The 18057-nt window shown below is 41.2% G+C and overlaps 1 protein-coding gene across 3 annotated transcripts in view; it reads left to right on the forward strand.

Moving 5' to 3' along the window:
• Window positions 1-932: 932 nt before the first annotated feature.
• The window catches only part of ddx51 (DEAD (Asp-Glu-Ala-Asp) box polypeptide 51), a 43042-nt gene continuing 25917 nt past the window's right edge, over window positions 933-18057 (forward strand). For 2 of the 3 annotated variants that reach the window (XM_086044645.1, XM_086044647.1), the window contains exons 1-9: window positions 933-1074; window positions 11652-11983; window positions 12086-12240; window positions 12494-12644; window positions 14887-15032; window positions 16871-16942; window positions 17144-17250; window positions 17335-17443; window positions 17516-17664. In XM_086044645.1, the coding sequence (XP_085900771.1) occupies window positions 983-1074; window positions 11652-11983; window positions 12086-12240; window positions 12494-12644; window positions 14887-15032; window positions 16871-16942; window positions 17144-17250; window positions 17335-17443; window positions 17516-17664 (1313 nt within the window). In that variant the 5' untranslated portion in view covers window positions 933-982. Of the gene's footprint in view, window positions 1075-2029; window positions 2192-11651; window positions 11984-12085; window positions 12241-12493; window positions 12645-14886; window positions 15033-16870; window positions 16943-17143; window positions 17251-17334; window positions 17444-17515; window positions 17665-18057 lie in introns of those variants that run through there. The other variant, XM_086044646.1, reaches the window with a different exon arrangement.

The raw sequence follows: 18057 nt of genomic DNA on the forward strand, positions 1-18057 counted from the left end.
TATTCGAAAATTGACTGTACTTTTACTATATATGTGCCCCTTAGATATGGTGCAACATGAATACAGTAAAGGTTTTCCTGAAATAACATACAAATTTCCAACATTTTTGAACTCTTTAACCAACTTTAACCAATACAGGTATATGTTTTTTTTCCAAGACGTTTTGTTGAAATATTGCAGTATTGAGAAGCTAGGAGTTGCCAAAGTTTCCAGGTTCATGTTCTCAATCTGGTTCTTGATAACTAGAGGAATTGCTTTGGAGATCTTTTTTAATTCTGATCTTTGACATATAATATGACGGCACGGTGGGCGACTGGTTAGCACGTCCGCCTCACAGTTCAGAGGTCGTGGGTTCGATCCCGGCTCCGGCCTCCCTGTGTGGAGTTTGCATGTTCTCCCCGTGCCTGCGTGGGTTTTCTCCGGGCACTCCGGTTTCCTCCCACATTCCAAAAACATGCATGGTAAGTTGATTGGATACTCTAAATTGCCCCTAGGTGTGATTGTGAGTGCGGATGTTTGTCTCTGTGTGCCCTGCGATTGGCTGGCAACCAGTTCAGGGTGTCCCCCGCCTACTGCCCAAAGACAGCTGGGATAGGCTCCAGCACGTCCCGCGACCCTTGTGAGGAGAAGCGGTACAGATAATGGATGGATGGATGGACATATAATATTGTGAAGGGCACAAACATTTTCAAATGAGAGACAGTTTCCCTGATCATCCATTAGATGGCGTAATGACCACACGCACCTTTAGCCATCCAGTTCTGTAAAAAGATTGATTTTCTATTGCAGCGAATATATCTGTTGTTCCATATTGGGGTTTGCTGTGGAGTAAAATTGTGGTTGTACATAAGTTTCCAGCTTCGTAGGACACATCGTGCGGTGCTCACAGTGCGGTGCAACGTCTTTATACTGCTCCACACTCCAGTCCGGTAGGTGGCGGTAATGCGCCAAAAGTTGGTTTGCCAACTGCCATAAAAATTACATGAAGAAGGAGAAGGAAAAAGGAGGAGAAGAAGCGTTTAACAACACTAAAGTTGTATATTTTGGTGGAATGTCCTTGTTTCGGGTAAACAGGTAGGAATGATTGGCCACTCACTGAAAGTGTTTTGTGTCGTTCCCTCGTTTTAGCAAACTTCGGGAGCTATTCGTGACACACGAATGCAATTAATGTGAATTTGCCATGTGAAATGTTCCCGAGTTTCATTCGGAGCTGAGCCCGGTGTCGTTGGGAATGTGCATTTAAAATGTACTCGCACCCCATTGCCGCGTGGCAATTATTCAGGTTGGCTCGGTTCGTGCAATTCTACTTCGTAAAAGACATTCATGTGGTCACACCGTTTTATATTATCACTAAAGCTAGCCTAGCCTAAATTCCCGTCTGTATTTCCGGTGTTATGGTTCAACTGGCTCTCGATTCCAGATGTGGCCGTTAGGGCAATGTGAAAAAGTAATTTTGTGTTTCCTGTCTGCAGATCCGTCACAAGCTACATGGAAATTGTTCAAGTGCATACCTGTCCAAATCCTCCATAAACACGTCATACCAAGCGTCTCGTTTACAACTCCTGATTCATAGCTACAAGTAATTGTAAACCAGATCTGGTCACTTGACCATTTTTTGCCGGTCCGATCACGACCCTCGACCCTTGACTTGGGTACCCTTCCGGCCGCGACCCTCCGGCCATATTCATAAACATTGTCGAACCCCCCCCCCCCCCGACCCAAAAAAAAAAAAGCGTCCGTGATTGACGTCGCTGCGGGAGGGACGCTAACGACAGGGGCTTTTTAAGGATCATTAGCTGGCTAATTTACTATACGAACCCGCTGTGGACACGCTTCAAATGCGCCGGTAGTATTTACTGAACTACGTGCTTCATTGGATTGGTGCATGAACTCCACCTTGATGTACTAGCGTCTGAATATACTCGTGGACACAAATTGTTTTGAAACAAGTCGGGGGGCGTCGCTTCAAAAAGACAGCGATAACAATGCATATTGTGCCTGCTACAACCATAAAGGGATGACTAGACGATGCGTTTAATTTTATTGCGAAAACGATCTGGAAGTTGGCGGCAAAGGGGGAACGTGGGTGAGTAGCAGTGGGTTTACTTTGAGTGATGGGACTTTGCTGCAGCAGCAACGAGCTGCGTGGCTCATCCGACTCCGTGTGGGAAACTGTATGCCATCGCAACAGGTGAGACAGCAACGTGCGCTCAAGCGTGTTTGTATTTCCTCATTGTCACATCACGTAACCCGCGCCTCCTACCTGCAACTGGGGCATACCATTACACCAGGGAGTGGTGGTCTGGGGTCAATGCCACAATACCTATAACAGCAGGTGTCGCTCGCGCCGACGCGGGAGTAGAAAGAAGCCTTAAAAGAAGCCTTTCACCGAGTAGGCTGAGATGATTATTGGCCGCCTCCCGAGCACGTCACACGCATGAGGGCCGATTAGTGGGCCGGACTAAAATCAACTTCCGGCCATGCTTAGTCCAGCCATTTTTTTAAATTTGTCACCCCCCACCCCTCCGCCCAAAAAATGGGCATCTGGCTGGGCCGAAGGGTCCGACCGGTCCGACCCAGGGACGGACTGCCCAGCTCTGTTGTAAACGTAGTAAAATTAAAATAAACTAGAGCTGCAAGCAGCTATAAAGGGCCCTTGCAGCCCCGGCAACGTTGGGGTACCGTCACGTTGGGATGCTCGCACATAGGAACTGAATAATCGAAATTATCATTTGAATCAAGTTACAGCAGATTTTGTAGTCAAGGTGAGTCCAAACTTTAAAGTAAATTCAAAATGGTGGACTTCCTTAGGTTTAGCATATGGCTCAAAGAGGCTTTTTTGTTGATCTCTTTCTGTTTTATATATTACCAAATTTTCGTTGATGTAGGTGAAGCGTATAAACGGGGACACTTTTTGAAAATATTCTAGGGGCGGTAGCGAGCCATCTTTTAAAGATTGCACAATTGAATAATTAATTAATGCAAAGTTTCATTAGTTTTCGTGCATGTTTACATTGTCAAAATTGACCATTGTTTTATTGGCAAACGGGGCATTACCATGGCAACAGCTTTTTGTGAAAAATTTCAACCTTCATGTTTATCATCATGCAGGCCTAAACACTCTTCTGAGCAAATATGAGGGAGATCTGGCTAACCTGCCATGAGAAAAACATAAAATAATAAAACATGTACTTCATTTAGCCAGTAGGTGGCGCTCCCACTATGATGAAGTTAGATTGTAGATGTCTTCAGGTGTAGAACTCTCATCAAATGTGTGAAATTTTGACAAGATATTATCATGTGGATCACATTACAGCTGCTTTTAAAGTCAATGTGATGCCGAATTGTAAAGTAAATTCAAAATGGCGGACTTCCTGTTAGGTTTAGCATTTGGCTCAAGAGACTTTTTGTAGGTCCTGACCTGTTAGATATACCACCAAATTTTCGTAGATATAGGTGAAACGTACAACCGGGGCTGATTTTTTTTTTTTTTTTTAATTAAAAAAAATATATATATATTTTTTTAGGGGCCGCCAGCCAGCCATTTTTTAAACATTTGCGACGTAAAACAACAACAACAACAAAAAAGATCATTTCACCAGGCCTGATGTTTATGCAAAGTTTCGTGAGATTTCATGCATGTTTAGACCGTCAAAATCGACGTAGTTGTATTTGCGAACTGCGAATTTCTAGGGGGCGCTAGCGAGTCATTTTTTACAAATCGCACAAAAAAATATAAAAATATTGATGATTTCGCCAAGCCTGATGTATGTGCAAAGTTTCGTGAGATTCCGAGCATGTTCAGACCCTCAAAATCAGCGTTGTTTTTTGGGTGAACATGCCATGGCAACAGCTTTTCACGAAAAATCACAAATATCTTATTTTAACATTAGGAAGGTCTACAGAGTCTTCCGAGCAATTCTGAGGTCGACCTGGTTAAGTTGCAAGGAGAAAACGATCAAAGAAAAAAAATATGTATTTCCTTCAGCCAGTAGGTGGCGCTACCACTACGATGAAAAATAAGTTCGTAGATGTCTTCAACTCTTGGCAATCATCAAATATGAAAAATTTCGAGAAATTTGGAAGATCTGAGTCAAGTTAAAACTTTATTTATTGTTACGTTGAATAATCAGATTTTGCGGCACCGTCAAGGCCACGCCCTTCGTCGAAAATTCACAATATTCGGTGGACAGCAAGTTCAACGTCTTGAGGCGTTTCGGACAAATTTTCAGTCAAATTTGTTCAAAAAACGTGTTAATTTCATCTAAGTTTCTCAGTGGCAATTCATGTAGTAACTCATTCAAAGACAGTGACTGCGCAACTAAACTATACTCCAAATGGTTTAGAAAACAGTATAATATATCTTAGCAGCTCGTCACCACTACAACAGCATGCAGCAAAATAAAAAAAACTCTCAATAACTTGTCATGTTTATTTGCATGTTAAAATATGACTTATACAATAGGGCAAAAATGTTGGCCTATTCCAACATAAAGTCAAAATGGCGGACTCCTTGTAAGATTTAGCCTATGGCTTTAAGATACCTTTTTGTTCTTTTACAGATGTCTCCAAATTGTCACAGATCTAGCTAAAATGTAGACCAGTGAATGCTTCCTTAAACATGTGTAGGCGGATCTATAGAGACATTTTTTTAAACAAGCACAAGAAATCTGTAAAATATTTATTTTCATGCCAGGTCTAATGTGTGTGCAAAGTTTCATGAGTTTTGGCCTAGGTTTAGACCCTCAAAAACAGCATCATTTTTCTTCATAAACATTGCATCGCCATGGCAACAGCGTGCAATGAAATAAAAAGCTGTCAATAACTTTTAATCTTCAACATGTTTAGATGAAACACAGAAAGTTTGAAAACGATCGGATAAAATGTCAAGGAGTAGTTTGTTAAAATATGACCTATAATTTCCCAAATTTTGCCCAAAATTTCAAAATAAAGCCAAAATGGTGGGCTTCCTGTCGATTTCGCACATGACTCGAAAAGACAGTTTTGAAGATCATGGGCTCCTACATATGCCTCCCAGTTTTCACAGATGTTTTTACATGAAACGCAGAACCGGGAACGCTTAGTTTAAAATTTGTAGGTGACGAAGAAGAAATCTCTAAAATATTTATTTTCATGCAAGGTCTGATGTGTGTGCCAATTTTCATGAGTTTTCGCCAAGGTTTAGACCCTCCAAAACAGCGTCAGAATTCATGGCAAATGGGCTGTCACTTATATGTTATACAGCGCATCGCCACTATAATCGTACAACGAAATGAAAAGATTTCAATAAGTTTTCATCTTAAACATCTTTAGATGAAGCATGCAAAGTTTGAAGACGATCGGATAAATGCTCTAGGAGGAGTTCGTTAAAATATGTCCACTATGAAAGTCCCAACAAGTTGCAACTATTCCAAAGGAAATTCAAAATGGTTGACTTCCTGTAAAGTTGATCACATGGCAAATAAAGACATTTTTTGTAGGTCTTAGGCTGTAACATATACCAGCATATTTTCATAGATGTAGGTGAAACGTACAACACAGAATCCTTCGTTACGCAGGAATTATGAAACACAAAGTTTGATGCTCCGCCCCTGTCAGATAGTGTTTCGAAAACGTAAAATATTTTTCCCTATTGTTGTCCAACGTGATGAGATGGTACAACCCACATTTGAAGTCAATCGGGTGAACCATCTTTGACTTTGGAGCAAATGTATGACCCCTGTAAATGTGCACAAATGGTACAAAGTTGTACTTTCAAATACTCATTACTCACTTCCTGGACAATGAAATAAAAGATTTCAGTAACTCTTCATCTTAATCATCTTTAGATGAAGCATGCAAAGTTTGAAGACGATCAGATAAATGCTCTAGGAGGAGTTTGTTAAAGTATGACCACTGTGAAAGTCACTAAAAGTTGTGACAATTCCAAAGGAAATTCAAAATGGTTGACTTCCTGTAAGGTTTAGCACATGGCTATAAAAGACATTTTTGTAGGTCTGTTACATATACCAGCAAATTTTCATAGATGTAGGTAAAACGTACAACTTAGAATCCTTCGTTAAGCAGGAATTATGTGACGCAAAGTTTGATGCTCAGCCCCCGTCATATAGTGTTTCGAAAACGTTAAATATTTTACCCTATTGTTGTCCCACATGATGAGATGGTATAACTCAAATTTGTCAATCGGGTGAGCCATCTTGGACTTGGGGGCAAAGGTATGACCCCTGTAAATGTTCACACATGGGCTAACGTTCTACTTGAGGATCCTCATAACTCACTTCCTCTACATGTTCGGGCATGGGTATCAAAGACTTTTTGTACGTCTCGGGGTGCTACACATGCCTCCCAGTTTTCATAGCCGTAGGTCAAACTTACCAGGATGTTCCTTTGATAACAAAATCGAGGGGTTCTTGGGGGCCCTGCAGACCCCATTTTTGAGTACTTGAGTATTGCGACTTCAAAATATCAAAGTTTTCGCCAGGCCCAATGTGTGTGCAAAGTTTGGTAAGTTTTCGTTCACGTTCATAGCCGTAGGTCAAACTTACCAGGACTTTCCTTTGATGAAAAATTCGAGGGGCTCTTGGGGTCCCCGCAGACCCCTGTACATGTTCAGGCATGGGGACCGAAGAATTTTTGTAGGTCTGAGGGTGCTATACGTGCCTCCTAGCTTTTGTAGCCGTAGGTCAAACTTACCCGGACTTTCCTTTGATGAAAAAAATCGAGGGGCTCTTTGGGACCCCGTTTTTGAGTACTCGAGTATGCCGACTTCAAAATATTAAATTTCTCGCCAGGCCCGATGTGTGTGCAAAAATTGGTGAGTTTTCTTTCGCGTTTAGTCCCTCAAAAATGCGAGTCTTAACGGAGAATAATAATAATAATAAGAAGAATATCTACAAAAACAATAGGGTCCTTGCAGCTTTTGCTGCTCGGGCCCTAATAAGAATTTCTACGAAAACAATAGGGTCATTGCAGCTTTCGCTGCTCGGGCCCTAATAATAAGAATTTCTACGAAAACAATAGGGTCCTTGCAGCTTTCGCTGCTCGGGCCCTAATAAGAATTTCTACGAAAACAATAGGGTCCTTGCAGCTTTAGCTGCTCGGGCCCTAATAATAATAAGAAGAAGAATTTCTACAAAAACAATATCAAACAATCAATCAATCACATTTAATTTATATAGCACTTTTCATACATAAAAATGCAACTCAAAGTGCTGTAAAACATCCTAAACACAACATAAAAAGACCCGTTTCCACCCTCCCTCCCAACAAACCCGAAGACATATTTCCACCAGTACATCAGCACTCACACACACCCCCCCCCCACACACACACGCACACAAACGACAGGAAATAAAAGCATGCATCAGCACTTCCGTGTTAGCTTGAGAGAGAAATGGGCAAACTCTGGCGATATTCTTGCAGCTTTCGCTGCTCTGGCCCTAATAATAAGAATTTCAAAGAAAACAATAGCGTCCTTGCAGCTTTCGCTGTTCGGGCCCGAATAATAATATGAAGAAGAATTTCTACGAAAACGATAGGGTCCTTGCAGCTTTCACTGCTCGGGCCCTAATAATAATAATTTCTACAAAAACAATAGGGACCTCGCAGCGGTCGCTGCTTGGGCCCTAATAAATAAAACAAAAAGTGGCGGTACTTGAACCCATAAGTGGTGAAGAATAAAGCAACACATGTATCCCATGTCGCTGCCTAACCACTGCGCCACGAGCTGACACACTTTTGAGGCGCACAATTAATACTTGTAGATGCGAATAATTACCCGGGCGAGGTGGCACAAATTAATCTGCTGTTCAATGTATACGCCCATGTCAACTTGCTCCTGGGAAGCAATTTAACATGGTCGCGATCGTGTTGTTTTTCACCTAAATTATAGTTCGTACTTGACACTCCCGTGGACACGTATGCGCCGAAATCACTGATGACAAGTACCGGTACTTGTGCATGGATGTAAAAAGAAGTGATGTCAAAAAGAAGCATCAACATGTTTGAAGCGATGTTGTAATCCGCTCCATGCTATAAGTCTCAAAGGAAGACACGTAGTTTGTCCGTCTGATCGCATTTAGGGTTGCCAACTCCCTGAAAAAAAAATAAGGGACACCTCATCCGCAGAGACTGCTAAACTGACTGCCTTCAACTTTCCTTGCGTAACTTGTATTTTTTGTTTGTTTGTCATGTCATGTCATGTCATTTTCCAAACCGCTTATCCTACACAGGGTCGCGGGGAGTTGCTGGAGCCTATCCCAGCCGTCAACGGGCGAAGGCAGACTACACCCCGGACTGGTCGCCAGCCAGTCGCAGGGCACACATAGACACTGTCACTGAGCGGGAATCGATCCCACGCTGCCCGCACACAACTCGGGCGTGTGTACCACTACACTATCAGCGGACTTGTTTGTTTGTTTGTTTATTTATTTATTTTTGTGGGTGAAACTATTTTTAACTATTTAAACCCGAGTTGACGGCACGTCTGCCTCACAGTGCAGAGGTTGTGGGTTCGAATCCGGTCCTGGCCTTCCTGTGTGGAGTTGGCATGCTCTTCTCGTGCCTGTGTGGGTTTCCTCTGGGTACTCCGGTTTCCTCCCACATTCGAAAAACATGAATGGTAGTTGGATTGAATGCTCTAAATTGTCCCTAGGTATTATTGTTAGCCCGAATGGTTGTTAGTTCGTGTGTGCCCTGCGATTGGATGGGAACCAGTTCAGGGTGTACCCCGCTGCTGCCCTTAGACAGCTGGGATGGGCTCCTTTTGGATAATGGATGGATGGATGAACACATGAAAAAGTTATTATCCAGAAATATACTTTAATACAAACTAACAAATTTACTTATCAAAATAAATATTTCTCGAACTTCTCGAAACCTTTCCTACTCAAAACTGTATATATTAATAGAAAACATCAATAATAATAAGCAGAACATTCATAACTTAATGAACAGCTCAATGCCACATTATGTGGAGACAGCCTATTTTTTCCATTTATATTTCTTCTGAGCTCTTGCTGCAGCGAGGAGCGGTTTGTCTTTGACTACTGCAGAGTAAAATTATGAGCAAGACATGTATGTCAAGCTCAGAATGAGCTTACCTCTAATCAGTTCATCAGAACTTTCGCATATTTATCCACTTATTCTTCATAAAAGAGAAGAATAATGTAAACAGGTTTTTACTGTACAGTGGTACCTCTACTTACGAACGTCTCTCCATACGAATTTTTCAAGTTACGAAATGCCTCAACACGAAAATATTGCTTCTAGTTACGAAAGAAATTTCAGGATACAAAAGGTAAAAGTATGGGGTGATACTTGCAGTATGGGCTGCTACTCGCAGCTCCGGCGTTTCCTGAACGCAACATACTCATAGCTGCTCTGCCATTGGCTAGCCTAGCATCTTCCTGGCATCCCATTGGCTAAGAGGGACCTCTTCCGTATGTCTCTGTGTGTGGATAGACAGGTAAATAGATAGATGCAAGCGTCCTCGTCATTCACCCCTCGTACCATGAGGTCTTCTGATAGTTTTACGTGAATTACAAACAAAGAAAAAAAAAAAAAGGAGAAAATCGGTTTTTTTTGGCCATAGAAACAAAGCAAGAGATAATAGAAAAGTATGAAAAAGGGTTGCATTTGGTTGATCTCGCCAAAGAATATGACCGTAATGTATCGACAGTCGCCACATTATTCAATCAGTTGTTTAAAAAACGCCAGGTAAAAACCACTTCTGAGAGAGAACATGAACCAAAGAGGGCAATTAAAAGGTAAACGACCATCATTTTTATTCCTTACTCTATTCTTTGTGCTTGTACATTATACAGAACTCTAATGTATTGTGCAACAATCTAATTGTAACATGTATTTGTTACATGTTTTCTTGCATTATTATGCTTTATAAAACATTTATGTCTGAATATTGGGGGGCTTGGAACGGATTAGGGCATTTACATGGAAAATGCGTCTCTGCTTACAAAATTTTCTACTTAAGAAATTTCTTCCAGAACCAATTAATTTCGTAAGTTGAGGTACTACTGTATATATTTATAGTTAAAGTAGTATATCAACTGCCTGTTAAGTAAAAATTATGCACATCTCTTTGAACTTTTAATTAATGTAAAATTTAATTAATTGATGAATAATTAAATAATTAACTGTGTGTAAATTATTTAATCATTCATCAATGCATTACATATCTATTTAGCATACTTGTCAATCAATTGTACTTATTTATTACACATGTTTGTCCATACAAAGCTGACATTCATTGCACATTCCCATTTTATACTTGATTAGAGGTTTAAAAAAACATCATTCTTTACACACCATATCTAGCTCTAGGTGTGCAACTATGCCTGTGAGAACAATACTGCAGGGAAGGAACGCACATTAAATAGAGCACTGTACAGTGTGTTGTGCAGACTTAGTTATGGCTGTTCCGTGGTATCGCGAAAGAGAATAGTGGTCTTTCTTTTTAAAAGAACCCAACACAATACGTCAGCCGTTACTTCACCCGGTTAGGGCCAAATGCGCTTTTTCAACTATCACAACCGCAGATATCACTACACTGGTGAGTCCTTGCGATCGTACAAGGGCTCGGATTCTCGGAAGGTTACAAATTTTAGGATGTGCCGTGTGTACTTAGGATTGCATGGCTTTAATCTTTTACACAAGCATACTGGCAGAATCAGGCCACTTGCCTCGGAGCCAGGGCTGGCTAGCTGGCAGCCGTGGCGGCGGTTGGCCCGGCGAAAGGTCAGGCATACGTACACACGACCGTCCGCGGACCCCCGCCGTGGTGGCTGCCACCGATGCGGAGCAGAGTGGAGGCCGGCTGGGGCTGACCGGCTTAATTTGAAGGTTTCATTCTGCTTTATTCGAAATGTGGCGCTCTCTGAACTGAACTGGTGGCTGCCTGCAGCTGTTTTAACTCCTAAAACGCCAAAACGTTTTCATTTAAAGTTCAAAATGGCTTACCTTAACCAGAATCCAGCTTCGCATTGTGGCCAAGGGTATATAAAATCCCATCTAAGTAGCGCATTCCAACGTTATGGAATCTTTATAAATTTATATTTATAAATTCGCTGCTGCTTCTTCTGCTTCTTCTTTTTTTTTTTTTTTTGGTGCCTGGGCGGATTACAGCTCTTTGGTGCATACGAGGGCTGGGCGATATGACTGAAAAGTGCGTCACGACTCACGACATACAAAGTAATTCATATTGGTCTATATATACAGAATTGGTTTTTGATTTTAATGTATGCTTTTTTTTCTTTTTTGACTATTGAAAATAAGGACCAAGGAAAAATAAAAAGATTAATTTAGGTAATCTTAAACATACTTAACCTTTAATAAGAGGTCAATGCAACTATGAACATAAAAAACTCAATACATAGATTAAATAAACTCCTTTTTAAATATATGCTTAGTATTAGTCAATACATTATAGATTTGATTTATTTATAATAAGGAAAGCAATTACCTGTTTTTCTGTACATTTTAATGTAGTGAAATGTGCAAAGTTACTCCTCCAGCAATGCACTGTCAATACTTATTTGCGGAAGACTGTATCACTGATAGTTACATGAACCTTTGTTTAATGTTCATACAATTCTGAGATATAAACTAACAATATGTTTGTATGTTTCATGCAGGTATCTTGGAGACGACGAAGATGGTAGTATTTCAAAGGACACCCGATCCCTGGAGTTACTTGCTAAACTGCATCAGAAGGCAAAAGAGAAGCAGAAGCAAGGTTTCACAGAGGACAGAATAAAGTGTTCTGAAACACATGCAGGTCATCTGGATGTTAAAAAGAAAAGAAAAGCTGATAATGAAAGCAGCCAAGAAAACAAAAGACGTAAAGAGAAGAAATCAAAGGCTGTAACCACGAATGTTGAAGACATCAACCTTCTAGAGCCTGTGGAGGATGAAGAGAAGAGAAGAAAGCAAGTTGGGAATGAAAAGCAAAAGAATATCCAGTCAGGTGCGTGTTTTCTTTTTATACACCCAGCATTTTTAGCACCAGAAGTCTACTGTACTTTTTAATAGTAACACAATTTTCCATATTTTGGTTTATTCGCTTCAGACTGTGTAGTTAGACGTTCAGAGCCTAATGACATTGGTAGGGATGGAGAGGATGAAAAGACAGAAGACGATATCCCAAAAGGAACCTCAAGGATGTCTTCCATTCCATCTGGTTTCACAGTTCTGGGAGGATTTGAAAACAAACCAGTCCAAAAGGTACAGTGAATTGTTGATGCCCACTAAATAATCTTGGTTGTTAGTTTTCCAAATTGTAATTCATATTAAAAGTAAAAAATGAAGTGCCCTTCTCTTTTTTTTGTTGTTCATGGGTGTATCTTTCCAAGAACCTTTTGTACATGTAAATAATGTAGCAGCTAACACTCTTCAAAGAGTATCATTTGAAGAATCTGTCATCTACACCAATGCTTGTTTTTGATGGGTTTCCTTCCATCCTGTTATCGCTTTACAGGTTCACAGAGTTCTTCCTCAGTGGCTGGCTCAGCCCGATGTTATCCCGCGAGACATGAAAAGTAAACTGGTGCCTTGCTCTGATGTTGGAGGACTTAGTGTGTCACTGCTAAAGAAACTACACAATCATGGAATTCAGCACTTTTTTCCAGGTGACTCTAAATCAGAGGTGTCCAAACTTTTTTTAATGAGTGCCAAATACAAAAAAACAACCACATTAGATGTGGTGACATATTAATACTGTACATGAATGCTGTGTGTATTTATTACTTCATCTTTAATGTGAATAACATTGCACTCAGTGGGAGCAGTGATGCTGTCCTTTGGATTGAAGGATGGCGGGCATGTCAGGAGAAAGTTTGGTGGTTGAGTCACAAAGATGGCTATCAGTCATTCTGGTTCTCACTCTTGTTTGTTCACAGATGTATGTTGAGCCGAACAGGCTCATCATTCTTTTTGCGTGGCGTCTCATCAGAGGAAACTTGGCATTATCCAAACTTTGATAGAAGTTAGGGAGGGAGAGAAGCTGGTGTTGACTCTTCAGAGAATCATCATATTGCATTTCAATCAATTCTAACTGCAGATTCTCATCAACTTCTATTGCATCCACCAGGAAGGGGGTTGAGAACAGCTTGATTTGTTTCTCAATGACAGAAAAATCTTGGAAACATTGGTTGAATTCTGCCACAAGAGATGCAATCACAGACACATATTTCTCCTTTTTAGCAGAAAGGTTGGCCTTTGGAAAAGCAGACTTGATTTTGGACAGTGCAGGGAAGTGTGCAGCATTAAAGCTTTGTAGTTGAATCTTAAACAGGCGGAGCTTTACGCAGAAGGCTTTCATGTGCGCATACAGGTGTGGGACCAGCTGTTCTTTTCCTTGTAGGTTCTTGTTTAGTGTATTCAGATGATGAGTGAGATCAACTAAAAATGCCAGGTCTGCCAGCCACAGAGGCTCGCTCAGTTCATGAAGAGGTTGGTACTTCTCTTTCAAAAACTGGTCGATTTCTGATCTCAGCGAATAAAACCGCTGCAGCACAGAGCCGCGGCTGAGCCAGCGCACATCAGAATGGTAGAGTACATCCCCGTATTCACCGTCCACATCAGATAAAAAAGCTTGAAATTCTCTGTGGTACAGCCCTCTAGCTCGAATTATGTTGACAGTTTTTACAACAGTGTTCATCACATCACCAAGCTGGACAGTCTTGGCACACAGTGCTTCTTGATGTATTATACAATGCATTTTAACAGCCTCACCTCCGCTCTCTTTCACTCTGGCGCACTCCATTGATGCCATTCCTTTGCGCTCGCCCGTCATCGCCGGAGCTCCATCCGTTGTTACGCCACAGAGCTTGTCCCATGTAAGCCCCATCTTTTCAACTGCCTCCGACACGGCTTCAAATATATTTTTACCCGTCGTGCCTTTTAGGCTCATCATATCAAGCAGCTCCTCCGTGCAGCAAAAATGATCATCTACTCCCCGCAAAAAAATTAATAGCTGCACAGGTGTCAGTGGCATCTGTGCTCTCATCGCATGCTATTGAGTAAAAATCAAAAGCACAAGCTTTATCTCTCAGCTGAAGTTTTACGTTAGCTGACAAGTCCTCGATTCTCCGCGCCACTGTATTTCTGGATAAACTCACGTTATTGAAATCCTGCACTTTTTCCGGTGACATTATTTCTGTGACTTTGATGAGGCACTGCTTTATGAAAGCACCGTCTGAGAACGGTTTGCCGTGCTGGGCAATACGTTTAGAGACTTCATAGCTTGCTGCTGTGGCGTTTTCCTGTAATTTGTTAGCACAGAAAAAAAACTGTTGTTGAGCCTGCAAGGTAGCTGCCATTTGCTTAAATGTTTGTGTTCATTCAGCACCGGTGTACGATGCGTAGCTCTGATGCTTGGTCTCATAGTGGCGACGGACATTATATTCTTTCATCAGAGCAGCATATTTATTGCAAATCAAACAGACGCACTTTCCGCTTATTCCTTTGAAGAAATATTCATTTTCCCACCGTGTTTGAAATCTTGTACACTCACTTGCAATTTTGCGTTTCTTTGGTGCTGCTGCCATTTCTGCTGACTAAGGTAAAAGTTTTTTTTTTCTCTTATTCTTTTGTTTATGTTTGGTGGAGAAGCGCCCTCTCAACGGCTGGCTCCATCTAGTGTTGAAACTGAGAAGTGCAACAGAGTTGAGATCAAGCTTCTTGTGCGGGCCATTTTAATTTTATTATTCATTATATTTTCAAAATTTGTGGCGGGTCAAAAAAATCAGGCTCGCGGGCCGCAGTTGGCCCGCCGGCCGTAGTTTGGACACCCCTGCTCTAAATTCACGGTTTGTTTGGATAGTACATGCGCAGTACTTGACGTGTAGACCATGTGACCTTTTCCCACAGTGCAAGCAGAGGTCATCCCAGCCATCTTGGAGGGTGCACAGAATGGACTACTGATTGGACAAGCTGGCTATAAGCCCAGAGATGTTTGTGTTTCTGCTCCAACAGGCAGTGGCAAGACTCTGGCTTTTGTCATCCCTGTTATACAAGTGAGCTGCCCACAAGCAAAAATTACTTCTACCGTGCAAATTATCAGAATTGTTATCAAGCTTCTTAAGAGCTTGCTGCTGACCTGATCATTTGAATCAGGTGTGTTGCAATAGGGAGATATGGAAAACAGGCAGAACAGAAACCCTTGAGGACCGAAGCTGGACATGCCTACGCTCAGGAACTGTGTTAAGCAACATTCAGATTTTAGGGACAGCGTATGTCACGTCGCCAACCCTTTTGAAACTGAAAGCTACTTCTTGGGTACTGATTAATGTGAAGGGCTGCCAGTTTAACCCATTAAGGACGGGAGCGCATAACCGTGTTTCTACCACTAGAGCCGGGAGCTTAAAGCCGGGAAAGCGGATACGTCTGTGTCTTGTTTTAATCCAATTCTCTGTCTCTTAGCCAATTTAATGCATCAAAATATACACATGACGATGTCACGAGACCGTGGAGGATGTTGCAGATTTTTTTCAAGCCGTACGCTAATGGCGGATGCCGTCGACCGCCGGGAGCTCTGAAATTGTAACGAAAAAGTAACGGCCGTGATATATAGACGACGTGCTTGTGGACTTTGAACCAGTTGAACCAGTCGAACGAGGTATGATATGGTTTGTAGACAATGACGATATTGACGTCCTTGTAACAGAATAGAGGATTAATTAATTAAAATAGTGCTCTTCTTGCACTGACACGTTATTTTTACATCTTGGATTGAAACATACATTATTATTTACTAGTAAATAATAATAAAATCTGCCTGTGTGAAAGCCACATGTCCAAGCTCTTTAATTCTTTTGGAATTATGTTTCTGTATGCTACAGGGGCTGAGATATTAATTATTTTGTAAGCGTTGAATTTCTGGGAAAATTTCAGGTTTTCAAGCGTAATTCCAAAGTAGACCTTAGGTTTTGGGGAGCTGTTGAGCCAGGCGCTTTATGCCTTAATGGATTAATACGCACTTCTGAAACAAATTGGCTCAAATTGATGATATTCACTTATGTTAATGGTTTCTCACAACAATTATGAAACCGAAAAATATCATTATGCAACAGTTTTTTTTCTATAAATCTCTGTTATTGGTCACATTTTCAAATGACCACTTACACAACATTCATCCATCCATTATCCAAACCGGTCGCTTGGGTGCTGGAGCAGAGAGAATCACACTGCCCCATCATTGCGAATACAGGGACCCGATTGGCCGCATAACACGAACTCGGAAGTTATATGCTGAAAGGCCACACTGGCGAGTAAAATGACATTTAAAGAAGAACCGCTTATTATTTTGCAGCGAAACAAGACCAGGACGATAGCAAGGAACCTTTACCACACCATTCTGTGCTCCCCACCCCTCACCACATACACAATAATGGACTGTCACTTGTATAGCGCTTTTCTACCTTTGGTACTCAAAGCGCTTCACACTGTACCTCATCTACCGACTGATGATGGGGTTGACGGCGTGCTGCTAAGATAAGCTCAGTTTCGAAAAGGGCTTCAGGAGCCTCATGAAACCAGCCAATGATCCGCATGCAACTCGCGAGTCACAGGTTGTCCAGGACTGGATTAAATAATTGTTTATATAATATAACCAAGTATAGTGATTTGTTAGTCATTTTTTTATTCATTTTACATTGTCATTTTACATAGTTGCACGGCAAGTTGTTCTAATATTTTTGTGTTGGTGTTTTTCAAAACAAAAAAGCACTAATAAGAATACAGTGAAGGTACCGGATTGATATGCAGTATCATGAAGAGTAGTAGTATAGGTAAAATAATATCGATACACATCCCTAATTTTACTCCGGAAACGGATGCTTTTCTTTTCCATCAGGTGCTGATGAAGAGGGTTGTGTGCGAAGTCCGCGCCTTGGCTGTGTTACCGACCAAAGAGCTCGCTCAGCAGGTCTTCTTCAAAAGCCCTTTCTGTACCAATAAGAAGTAACATTAATGTGGCTTAAACTTTCCATGCCTTGGGAGTATGGCTTTTTTTCCATCAGTTGCACTCATTCAAAGCAGGAATAATTCTAAAAATGTTTTTTGGGGGGTGGACTTAAATGATGAATTTGTAATTACAGGAAGTGGTTGTTACTTTTCCTCTTCCCAGGTTTGCAAGGTTTTTACATCATATGCTGAGGGAACCACCCTGAGAGTGGTCATGCTGGCAGGCCAGAAGTCATTTGAGGCAGAGCTGGCTTCACTTTCTGAACAGAGGTGATGGTAAAAGTCAAACTGACTTAAGAGCTGTAAAAATGCCCCCACTTGGTAAATACATTTTATTTCTTGATTATTCTCTAGAGGGGGGATGAGACGCTGTTTAGCTGACATTGTTGTGGCCACTCCCGGTCGACTTGTTGATCATATCAACAAAAATTCAGTCATGTGTCTGGATCACCTTAGGTTTCTTGTAAGTTCCCAATATTCAAGCATTTGTTATATTCAAATTGTTTGTTCTGATTCATTCTATCATTTGGTACAGATTATTGATGAGGCAGACAAGATGATTGAGAGTATGCGTCAGTCCTGGCTCAGTCAAGTAGTAAAGGCAGTGTATGGAATGGCAGACCAGAGACCAGAGAACATGTCCATCTTCAGGCAAAAAGCACCCTTGTATGTCACAGCAGCTGGGTGAGTCCCTCAAGGCATTATTACCGTTACTACACACATACCAAGTTTTTGTTATTTAAAAAAAAAAAAAAAAAAAAAAATCCCAGTACTGATGTGGCCTCTGACCTCAACTTCTCAGTTGAAAAAAAAAATACACTCTCTCAAACTAATACCATAATTGCAGACTATAAGGTGCATCTTTATATAAGCCACACCCACTCTATTTTTTAAAAAATTATAAAAAAAAACATAAGACGCACCTATCTATGTAGAAAAATAGGGCCCGACACGTCATCGCTGACGTCGTTACCGGGGTAGTATATTGGGAGCGCATTGGAGGCAATGTGACTACTGTTGTTACACGCAAGACGAACTCGCTGTGTTTCTCGCTTGATTTAGACGGCCAAAATATGT

This window comes from Filicampus tigris, chromosome 11 (assembly GCF_054856515.1).
Source record: "Filicampus tigris isolate MCC_2025a chromosome 11, RoL_Ftig_1.0, whole genome shotgun sequence".
NCBI lineage: Eukaryota > Metazoa > Chordata > Actinopteri > Syngnathiformes > Syngnathidae > Filicampus > Filicampus tigris.